Below are 12,432 nucleotides of genomic sequence, written 5' to 3'. Positions count from 1 at the left end.
ATACTCTGATCAACATGTTTTTGAGGGAGCCTTAGTGCTGCGTATCACAGAAACTACATATTTTCATAACAAGTATTTCATAAAACTTGGCTGGTAGTTCCAGCAACTGAATAAAGTGCGTACAGCACACAAAACGTTCTTTTCGAGACAGATATAGCTCTTTCAGTATCTCTTTAATAGCAAATGCCACATTGCAGCACTCGTAACCAATCACAGAGGTGTCATGGTGTCCATCCTGCCCTTAGAGGTTAAAATCTAACCTACTTCACACACAGAATAGATTCTAAGATAATCTAAACTGTTTGAGTTGATGAATGAGATTGGACGAACAGTGACCAAGCTGTCATCCAATGTTTCAAGTAACCTCTGACAACAGTGTCTGATGACCTTTGTTGGTGTCACAGTGAACACAGCCTTAGTTGAAGTTTTCTGATTACACTGATTAAAGTTTAGGGAGCCAATCAGTTAACTTAGTCAACAGTCTGCACACTTTGTGTTGTGCTTATTCTGCAGTTTGCAAACCATTGTGAAGTGTTTGGCAGAGAGTACCAAATGCTAGGTTTTCTTCCCTATCCAACTACATTTGGAGCTCGGTAAGAATGACTTAATGATCCCTAAGAGAGAGCAAGTCATAGGGGGCTGAAGAAAATATCTAAATTCTTCTCTTAATGCTGAGTCTAGAAATTTTGTATGTAGGCTTTTGTAGGGTCATTTGTGTCTCTCTGTCAGTCTGCTGGTTTAGGTTTTCAATATTTCTCCTTCAGTCAAACAAACCTGTAACTATGTATGCTACCCATCTCTGTATATGTTAAATATCTCCATTAGTCCTATTTGCTATCTGTCTCGTACACTTGAACAATAATGTTCTAAAATGGGACGCATAAGTGATTTGTAAGCTATCACCTTTTCTTTCGTAGATTGCATTTTCACACATCAGTGTCCGGCACCTGCTATACTGTGACTGAGCCTGTGTAATCATTCCATTTCATAGTCCTGCAAATTATTAAATGCAGGTACTTATATGAACTGACTTACTATAATTGTGACTCATTTATGTTGTAGTTGTATGATACATATTTTCTGCTTTTCGTGAAGTGTCCAATTTTACATTTCTGAACATTTAAAGCAAGTTGCCATGATTTGCCCCATGTTGAAATCTTATCAAGATGATTATCAAGATGGTTGGTGCAATTTTGTTCAGGCACTACTTGATTATAGATAATTGAGTCATCTGCAAAAAATCTGATAATGCTATTGAGGGTACCATTTAAGAATGGATGGACCAATGCTCATTATGACAGAGGTGTATGTCCATTAATAATGGGCATCAGAATTATGTACAGAATATGGAGAAAAAATTGTGAAAGGATAATTCCATGTCAATTCAAAGCAGAAAAGTGACTTTTTCAACCTGAACATCTCAGATTCCTTTCAAATTAGGTGCATTCAGTGATGAGAGGGAACCTCCATGGCATACAGTCTCTGTAAAGAAAATTCTTAAGTAACAAAATTCTGCGTAAGAGGTGTCATACAGTGTACGGCTGTAGATCACGAGATACTGAATGAAACATGTTTGGCTGTCAAGAGAGCAATGCGTGATGCCTTCAGTGCCTACCATAGCAGAATATTAAGTGATCTTTCACAAAACCCAAAGAAATTCTAGTTGTCTACACTACACATATCCCCTGGATACTACTGTGATGGGCATGACAGAGGGTACATCTCCTTGTAACAGTAATTAGGGTTTCTTCCTTTTCCATTCACATATGGAGAGAGGAAAGAATTACTAGAATAATCATTTCAAGCCAGTTCTTGAAACTCTATTAAGACGTCTGTGGTATAGTTTACATCTATCTTAGTTTTCCAGTTCAGTTCCTTCAGTATCTCTGCAGCACTCTCACACACATTAAACAAACCTGTGACCATTCATGCTGCCATTCTCTGTATACTTTAAATATTCCTTGTTAGACTTATTTGGTATGAGCCCCACGTCTTGAGCAATATCCTAGTGCTGGCCACCCAAGTGATTTGTAAGCAATCTACTTTATAGATTGATTGCTAGTCCACAGTATTCTACCAATAAATGAAAGTCTATCACCTGCTTTACCCATGACTGAACCTATGTTATCATTTCATTTCATATACATACAAACACTGAGGTATATGTATCAGTTGACCAATTCAAACACTGGCTTACTGATATTGTAGTTGGGGGATAATATACTTTTTTTTGTTTTGTGAAGTGCAAAATTTTACATTTCTGAACATTTAAAGCAAATTGCCAATCCCTGCAGCACTTTGAAATCTTATCGAGATCTGACTGAATATTTACAAAGCTTCTTTCAGATAGTACTTAATTATAGATAACTGCATCATGTGCAAAAAGCCTGATTATACTATTAATATTGTCTGCAAGGTTATTAATATAAGACATGAATAGCAAAGGCCCTAACACACTTCCCTGTGACACACCTGAAGTTACATCTGATGACGACTCACCATCTAAGATAATACTCTACATCCTCCCTACCAAAATGTCCTGAGTCCAGCCACAAATTTCGCCTAATACCCCATATGATCATACTTTTGACAATAAGCATAGGTGTGATACTGAGTCAAATGCATTTTATAAATCAAGAAATACAGCCTCTGCCTGACTGCCTTGATTCAAAGCTTTCAGTACGTCATGTGAGAAAAGTGCGAGTTGGGTTTCACATGATCAGTGTTTTTGAAATCCATGCTGGTTGGCATTGAGGAAGTTGTTCTGTTCAAGGTACCTCATTGTTCGAGGTTAGAACAACAAATAGATGTCAAGGATATTGGACTGTAGTTTTGTGGATCTCTTACACTACCCTTCTTGCAGACGGGTGTGACTTGTGCCTTTTCTAACTACTGGGCACAGTTTTTTGTTGGAGAGATCTACAATAGCTTATACAGTACTTAAAAGATGGGCTAACTCAATATGTAAAGGCTGTTAGTGGCACCGAAGTTAGTGTCCAGTCCTTAGTGAATGAGACAGGAACTGAAATTGAGGGTAGCAAAGCAAAAGCTGAAATGCTTAACTCTGTTTCCACAGTTTCCTTTATAAAGGAAAACCAAGGAGAATTGCCCAGTTTAATCCTCATACCACTGAAAAGATGATTAAAGTAAATATTCGTGTCAATGGTGTTGAGAAACAGCTGAAATCATTAAAATTGAGCAAAGCTCCATGGCCCAAGGGAATCCCTGTCACATTCTACACTGAATTTGCATCTGAGTTAGCCCCTCTACTAACTATAGTCTTATCGTAGAGCACTCAAACAAAAAGAAGTGTCCAGTTCCTAGAAAAGACACATGTCACACCAGTCTACAAGAAGGGTTGCAGAAGTGATCCACAGAAATTACTGTCCACTATTTTTGACATAGATTTGTTGTAGAATCTTACACCCAAACCTCCAAATGTCAGATGCTCAGATTGGTACCAAACATTGTAGGTTGATAGAGTATCAACCAAAACATCGATTTAGTTCACATAATATGTGCTGTCATGTAGAAGAACAGATGTAAAATTTAATTAAAAGTAACACCAGAGCTACAAAATGCATGAAAAGCATGGGTGTCACTCTGGGAAGGGACTGACGACCAGTTGCACCAGATGTGGTTGATGAAATCACTGTGCTATGGCAGACAACGCAGCGCACAATTCCTGATCAGGCAGTGCACGTGCTGTGTTGTAAACACATTGGGAAGTTATTGAATTGTCAGTCGATCGTTTCCAAATGCTTGGTCAACATGATCACCTGATGTCACTCCCTGTGATTTCTGGTTGTGGGGCTACCTGAAGAACAGGGTTTATCTGAGAAACATTCACACATGTGCCGATGTGGAGTGCAGCACATCGGGAGGTAGCCAGCAGACCTACAGACATGCTTTGATCTGCTGTGCAGAATGCAATCCTGTGATTTCAGACTCTTCTGGACATCGATGGGTGCCATATTGAGCCCCTTTTGTAGCAGTTATGGTACTGGTATGTAATGATACGATGTACCATAGCATCACATTAAAAATGTTTCAGTTGCATTGATTCTGGATTATTTCTCATCCCCATGTCCTTGACATGAATGCTGCAAAGTTTGATCCTCATATCATAATTAGTTTCTGTGTTACAGTGTGTTAAATTGGGAAGGTTTAATTATACACACCCAGTAGTATTCTGAAGGAAATATTAAAATAGTTACCACAGGTAACTAAAGATAAACAGATTTCTTTTCTCAACAATGTAAAGTGTTTAAGATATGCAAACATTGTACAGGGTGAGTTAGAACACCACAAACCAAATTTTAGATGCCTATTAGAGAGTAAAACATTTCATTTATGAAATATGCAAAAAAAAATGTGACTCAGGAATGAGAAGTTCTCAAGTGAAATGTGATCATGAAGGTACAAGAGTTTTGTTAACACTGAATACTGTCAGTCAGTAGTAATGTTTACTTTGCAGATATAATGCACATGCTGTGATAGATTCATTTTCACTGGTATTCTCAAAATACAGGCCTTAAAGAAATTAGGGTAAATAACTGATTGAACTACTGTGACAAGCACTTGTAGTCAGTTCCTTACGTAAAAACGCTCTTGATCAACCTTTGATACCTCACTGGTAGAATTCAGATTCACCCTCTGACATGAAGTGCAGATACCGTAACTGTTATTATTCAAAACAGTGTTTTTACATAGCGATAAAATTACTGCAGCCAACAAGTTTTGGTCTATGTTATTTAATTAAAATACATAACTAATTTTAAGTTAATAACCACTCATCTTCAGATTTTTTAAATGTGAGTTTTTACATATATATTTCCAACAACTCTCAATAATAAAAATCTGTGTGACACCTATTACTCCAAGATGTATTGTGTAAAAATGGGAATTGGTGTTAAGTGACATTCGTCATGTAAATGCTATGTCAATCCTATGATGACTTCCTTATGACTCATTCACGTGTTTACACAATATATCTTGGAGAAACATATTTGTAGACTAGAAAACATTCATTATTATTTATGCAAAGTGTATCATAGAAAAACAGGACACTAAAATTTGTAGTGCCACCTTTTATCTGCACATTTAAATTGAACAGAAAAGACTCGAAGTAGTTATTTATTTTCAATAAATCCAAATGTGACAGACTGTGCTGATATGTTTATATCTAAATTGTGTTACTAGTCATGCGGTGTAAGTCGATAAAGTATAAAAGTAAATTATTTACACTTGGAAATTTAAAAGTGTACATATATATTTCTAGTTGTCTTTCTTTTGATGCATAAGATATGTGAATAATAGTTAAAGAATGTGTACATACATCAGACATTATTATTTAGTGTTTTTCCGTGTTTTATCATCGCTGTCTTCTGAAGAAAATACCATGGAGGGTAGAAGAGTAAGGGTGGTACATGAAGGTGAGTGGGAGTCTGTGTCTGTTGTGTGAACTGTGCAGACAGCAGGGTTGCTTGAGTTCATGCAGGAGACAGTTGTGCATATACCCTTAACAGGGGCTGTTTTAGTAGCATGATTTGTGTGCTGACTTGTGAAAATGTTGTCATTCCTTTGCTTTTGTGATTGAAATTCCCCGTAATCTTTGCATTCTTCTGTACCAAGCTGTAGAATTTGTACACATTTAATCAGTTTTTATATTTAATGTGGTTTACCAAATCGTAGATAAATCATAACTGTATGTTACTTAAAATGTTTCATTATTAATTTATGCAAATTTTTGTAACCCTGTAACTTTTATTATTTAGGGGAATTTAATCTGATTTGGGAGGTAGAGGAAATAAAGTTCACAGTTAAATGGAAGATAAATTGCTACTTCACCCCTTATGAAGTCCAGGTTTTCATATCCTGCCAATCACCTAGTTCTTTCTCTCACATATCATATATTTTAGGCTGTGTTTTCCATTTGATACCACAGGCTGTTAGTCTCAAGTTACATAACTAACAATGTAATACGCAGAATTGACAGACATATAAATAAAGTCACCTTCGATATCTACGTTTGTACTCCAAATATGACTTGAAGTATTTGGCAGGCAATATTCCCCATTCTGCCAGTTATTAAGGCTTCTTCCCATTTCATTCATGTATGGAGTGTGTGAAGGATGATTGCTTAAACACCTCTGTGCATGCTGCAATTAATCTAGTCTTGTCTTTGTGATTCCTTTAGGGGTGATGTGTAAAGGGCAGTGATATATCTAGATTCATCACTGAAAGTTGGTTCTTGAAACTTTTTATATAGGCTTCCCCAAGATGGTAAGCATCTATTTTCAGACATTTAAGAGTTCAGTTTTTCCACCATCTGCTTGACTTCTACAACGGATCAGACAAACCTGGGATCAGTTGTACTTCTCTGCTTTGTGTATGCTCAATATCCCCTGCTAGTCCTCTTTGGACAGGTCCCACAGACTTGAGCAATATTCTAGGATGGGTTTTGTGAGTGTTCTATAAGCAATCTCCTTAGCATACTGACTGTGTTTCCCTAGTATTCTGCCAACTAAGAGAAGCCTTCCACCTGCTTTACCTGCAACTGAGCCTATGTGATCATTTCATTTCATATCCCCAGAAATTGTTGTATCCAGATACTTGTACAAGTTGATCAGTTGCGACTGTGATTATTTGATACTGTAGCCATAGGGTATTACTTTTTTTTGTGAAGGGCAAAGTTTTACATTTCTGGACATTTAACACAGTTGCCAATCCTTGTAGCACCTTGAAATCCATTCACAATTTGGTTGAATATTTGTGCGGTTGTTTTCAGACAGTACTTTGCTACAGATCACTGCCATCATCTACAAAAAGTGTGAGGTTGTCTGAAAGGTTGCTAATATAAAACATGAACAGCAAGGATCCCAACACACTTTGCTGGGGCACACCAGAAGTTACTTATACATCCATGATAATATGCTACATCCCCCTTACCAAGAAATCCTTAAACCAGTCACAAATGTCACATGATACTACATATAATCATATTTTCAATAATAAGTGTAGATACAGTACTGAGACAAATACTTTCTGCAAGTCAAGAAATGCTGCATCTACCTGATTCAGCTGCAATTTGCATGGAAATGCTGAGAGATGATGCAGCCATCTGGATAAACTTTTAATAACTTTATGTTTTTTATGTTTTATTTTTCATCAACCTTATGCATTGCAACTTTCCATTATTTTCTAAGGCTAAGCCAGTCATATAAAGACAGTAGATACTTTTGAAAATGACGAAAAATTGAAATGCATAAGGTTGATGAAAAATAAGTGTGTCCAAGACATAAGTAAAGTTATTAAAAGTGTATCTACCTGATTACCTTGATTCATGACTTTCAGGATGTCATGAGAGAAAAGTAAGAGTTTGGTTTCACATTATCATGATTTCAGAATCCATGCTGTTTGGTATCCAGGAGGTTACTCTGTTCCAACTGTGCCATTACATTTGGGTTAATAGCAGTTCATAACAGATGAAACTATGTGCACCTCAATCAGACAGATTGTTGTTGTGCCAGCTGGAGCTTTTTCTGCTGTCAGAAAACTGTATAATAATTGTCAGTTCCAAATGGATGTTCAGCAGAAATACGTGATTACTTGAGTTTGACAGTTTCATATTTCAAGATAACATTTTAAATGTTTTCATGCAGTGAAAAAGAAATCAGAAAGAAAGAGGGGAAATAACATTTGAAAATTTATGAAATAAATACAAATTAAACAATAATTTGAAGACCTGTTGTTAAGAAAGAAAAAAAGTACAGTGTTTGCTTATTATTCATTGAACAAGAACTACAATAATCGGTATAGATCAGTAAAAGTGAAGGGCAATTCAGAAATATGGAACAATTTCAGGTGGCTCTATTTCTTGCACTATATATTGTACTTGAATTCTGTCAAGTATATTTGAAAGAGGATGTTGTAACGTTTGTCACTACTGCAAGAGTGCTCCAGATATGTGCTGCCTGTAGTGCATGCTGTGTCAGATTGTTTTCAGCACAAGATTTTTGCATTCATGAGTTCAGTAAAAGTGTGTCTGTGAATGCAGTGCACCATGCCTTTCAGCATAAGTTTGACATTGAACCTCCAGTGATCATGAGCATTAATCATTGAGATAGCCAGTTTGATGAAACTGGCTCTATGTGTACAGGTAAAAACCCAGGCTGACTGATAGTATTGGAGGAGCACAGGGGGTGAATTAAAGTGAGCTTTGAATATTGCCCAGAAATCAACGTGTAGAGCAAGTGGGGAACTTCTACTACTGCAAACAACTGTCTGGGATGCATTGAGGTGCCAGTTAGTGTTTAAACCATACCATCTACAACTGTCACAGGCTCTTTATGCAAATGATAAGGTAAAACATGTAGAATTTTGTGACGGTATGTTCTGAAACATGAAAAAAGATTAACTTCTTTCTGCCTTGTGTAATTTTTTGTGATGAAACTATGTTTCACCTAAGTGGGAAAGTTAACAGACAGTGTTTGGACATGAAACCCACAAAATCCCCCTGTAACACTGGAACATGAGCAGGACAGCTCTAAAGTTAATGTGTTTTGAGCCATATCGATGACAAATGTTTATGGACCTTCCTTTTTGACAATAATATTACCAGAGTAACATATCTCAGAATACTACAAAAATGGCTTGTTTCTCAAATGAACAAAGATTCAGGAGATTACACATTCCAGTAAAATGGAGCTCCACCCCATTGGCATTGGAATATTTGATGAATCTCAACCTCAGTTATGGATAGATCACAGGAAAATGAAGACTAAGCATTTCACCTCTGACCACTGAGGTCTCCTGATCTCACACCCTGTGGTTATTTTCTTGTGGGAGTTTATGAAAGACACAGTTTATGTATCCCTCTTCCTACAGCAGATTTGAATGATCTAAGAAAATGCGTCACTGCCAAATTTTTGGGGATTTAATACTGCAATACTGATCATTGTGTCACTTCTGAGAATGATTTCTGTTTGTAGTATGATGTGAATTTTTTAAGCAGAGAAGGGTTTTATGCATATGGGTAACCATTGCATTATAATCTTATGACTTAACATCACGTGAGCGTCCCATAGAAAGACAGCAAGTATCATTTATCAGGGCCACTTAGCACAGAAAACTGACGGGTGCATTTTCTCTTGGACACTCATTAGTTATCTTGTGTGTTAAGACATTTTCAAGTTAAGGAGAAAGGAAAAGGTAAACATCTAATATGGATGATCAAAAAGATGATGTGGAGATAATAAAAATAATGCATTAAGACCTCTACAAGATTAGCATTTGTAGCGGAGTCTGACAATTGACTGGGGGGGGGGGGGGGGGGGTAAAGGCCACACATTTCTATCCATCCTGCGATTGGCAGAACACAATTGCATTTGCAAAGAGGAAAGGAGTTCTAGATATCACCGTCCATTGTGGCAGCTATTATCACTAGCAGTGGATAAATTGGATGCTTCCACATCCATATAACAGAAGCAAAAATCAGTCCCATATTTTGAGTCACATCCAGACATAAATATATTGCAACTGTGTGACATCACAGCTGGAGTGCTTGGATGGTGACACCTCTTAGTGCATGCTGCTGTGTACCAGTGACTGAATACACAGCATCCCTCATGTGGAGGGGAATGGTGGGAGAAGTTGAGAAAACTGGCTTTATAGGTTTCATGTTTCCTGGCTTCCCATTGTATGAATATGCTGGGTGCACACATGTTGCTCCCCATGGGATTTGCCTGTGGCACCAAGGAAAAACCACACAAAACACCAGTGAGGGGGCGATTGGCTAAGTGTTGCACCTGTCTCTCTCTGTAGGCTCAGTTCATTTGTGGTATCAGCTGCAACACATGGCATTCATCTGGGCATCACTGGTTGGGCACCTGCAATCATCTGGGCATCACTGGTTGGCTGCAGCTGGGCCCTGCTGCTGGAGATGAATTTGGGTGCTGGCTCTATCTACAGATCATCCAAATAGCTGGCTGCATTGAAGTCCTCTGAGTCTGGAAAAGGGAACTGCCTAGAGTTGTACCTATATGTGAATGAGTGTGTTGTGGCTTGATTTGATTCCTATGGCATGTTATGACACATTGGTGACATTTTACTCTAAACATTGGTGACATTTTACTCTAAACATTGGTGACATTTTACTCTAAACATTGGTGACATTTTACTCTAAACATTGGTGACATTTTACTCTAAACATTGGTGACATTTTACTCTAAACATTGGTGACATTTTACTCTAAACATTGGTGACATTTTACTCTAAACATTGGTGACATTTTACTCTAAACATTGGTGACATTTTACTCTAAACATTGGTGACATTTTACTCTAAACATTGGTGACATTTTACTCTAAACATTGGTGACATTTTACTCTAAACATTGGTGACATTTTATTCGAAACATTGCATTACCAAGTTGCTGTATGAGTGTACCATGTACCCAAGATTTCTTACCATGCTTATACATACTAAACAGTATGAGCTTATTTTAAAAAATTCTGTCTTGCCTGTTGGCAAAGTTTGGGCTGTGGATGCTAAAGTAGCCTTAAAATTGACATTAAAGTGTGATGCAGCCTCCCATGTAATTTCTCAGATGGAGATCTGAGTGGCTAGGATGCTGCATGACTCTGTAGTGAGAGAGAAAAATCAATAAAGCATTGTCTTTGTTGTACTGTTAATAAGCATTGTCGTGTGCGAGTTGAAAGTTTGTACAAATTGTTCTGCAAGTCTAGGATGAAATGAAATGGTGTGGTTTTGTAGTGTAAAATGCAATTCCTTTCACAAAAGTTTTGAATTTGTGAAATGAAAATCGACTGTTGTCCATGACAAATGCTTTCCGCAATCTATCAGTGGAGAAGATCCTCAGCAAAGCCTGAATGTTTTCATTGACATAATCAGTAATATTTTAATCACAAAGGGATATTTTGAAAAGGCAATGATGCCAGTCAGTAGCTTCCTAAAAATGGTACTGCATAATCAGCATGCAGGAATGACTAGGGTTCGAATGCCTCTGAGCAGGGACAATATTATCAACTAAGAGCTGACTAGTATTTTTTAAATAAGTGTCTATGCCTATATTTTTCCAGTAGCAATGCTCTCTGGCAATGCATTTAGTACTTATTATGGCCCAGTGGCATTGTTGTAAGATCTGCAATGTGTTGGATTTAGTACCTCAGAAATTACCACTGATTATGAATGTACCAAAAGACACCTTTGTACTCCATGAGTGCATGTTCCCTGTTACCTTTAAGATTTAATTTCATGTTGATTAATCAGTTTCCTGTCAGTAGCCTTCTACATCTGAATGTACTGGTAAATGTTAGATAAAACTGGACCTTTGCCACAAATGTCATGGTTAAATTGGAATTCAACAGGAAATTTTACAAATACCTTCACTAACGAAATATAAAAAAAAAATATGTACCTGCTGATGAATAAGTTTTTGTCTTGCCCTATTTTCAGATGGGAAAGCAAATCTGCAATCGTGTATTGTGTACTGGACATGAAAATAATTTTGCTTTCACACTTTGACAAAAGCAGTGTACGGTGCTGCAGTTGTTGAAGGAAAAGTATTGTTTGGTCTGAAGACAACCACTGAAGGCTTGAGGACAGTGAATTTTTGAGCATACGTGTATACATGAAATTTTTCACAGCAAAAATAATCACAAGAACCTCCTTCTCAATCTAACCACAGTTTGTGAGATACAGCTAGTGTTTTTGATGCGAATGCTTTTGGTCATCCGAATCCATGTTGTTGAAGCAACAAAATGGTGTCTATGTATATTCCAAAGCTTCAGCTGCAAATGCTGTCATTTTAAGTGGATAATGTGTCATAACATATGTAGCAGCAAGCAAACTTTGCTTCAGTTTATTAAATACAAACTGGCATTCATTGTTCCATTCCTGCTTCATTCCTTTGGGTAATAATTTGTAAGATGGTTCACCTATTGAAGCAGCATGTGAGATGGACCTCTTGTACTAAATTACATGTCCTAATATGCTACATACTCGCTTGATGGCTTTGGGAGGTGGAAGGCTTTTAATTACTTCAATATGTTGTGGCATTGGTCTATTACTGTGTGTAGACTGAATGTGACCTAAGTATTGTATTTTGCTGTGGAAGAAAATGCTCTTCTTTTTATTGCATTTTACATTTGCTGCTTGCATAATTTTGAAGACAGAGTCCAAATTACATAACAGTTCAGCCAAAGTTTTTCCTAAGACAGTGATTTTGTCAAGATTGTTTGCAGCATTCTGAAGTATTTGTTCTAAATATTGCTCGAACAAACTTGGTGTGCTGGCAGTTCCAAATGATAACCTTTTGTATTGGTATACACCAAGTGGAATATTGATATGTATGAATCTTCGTGTTTCTTCGTTCAGTGAAATTTCGAAGCCTCCATGAGATGGAGTTTT

The 12,432-nt window shown here is 37.1% G+C and overlaps 1 protein-coding gene across 2 annotated transcripts in view; it reads left to right on the top strand.

Annotated features, from left to right (window-relative positions):
- LOC126188119 (SPARC-related modular calcium-binding protein 1) overlaps window positions 1–12,432 on the top strand; it is an 805,467-nt gene that overhangs the window by 710,000 nt on the left and 83,035 nt on the right. The window contains exon 7 of one of the 2 annotated variants that reach the window (XM_049929591.1): window positions 5,394–5,435. The exons of the other annotated variant lie outside the window; for it this stretch is intronic. Within the exon in view, the coding sequence (XP_049785548.1) occupies window positions 5,394–5,435 (42 nt within the window). The remainder of the gene's footprint in view (window positions 1–5,393; window positions 5,436–12,432) is intronic. 2 annotated transcript variants of the gene reach the window in all.

The sequence above is a fragment of the Schistocerca cancellata genome, chromosome 5 (genome assembly GCF_023864275.1).
Source record: "Schistocerca cancellata isolate TAMUIC-IGC-003103 chromosome 5, iqSchCanc2.1, whole genome shotgun sequence".
In the NCBI taxonomy this organism is placed as follows: domain Eukaryota; kingdom Metazoa; phylum Arthropoda; class Insecta; order Orthoptera; family Acrididae; genus Schistocerca; species Schistocerca cancellata.
This window is presented reverse-complemented; position numbering and strand designations above follow the sequence as displayed.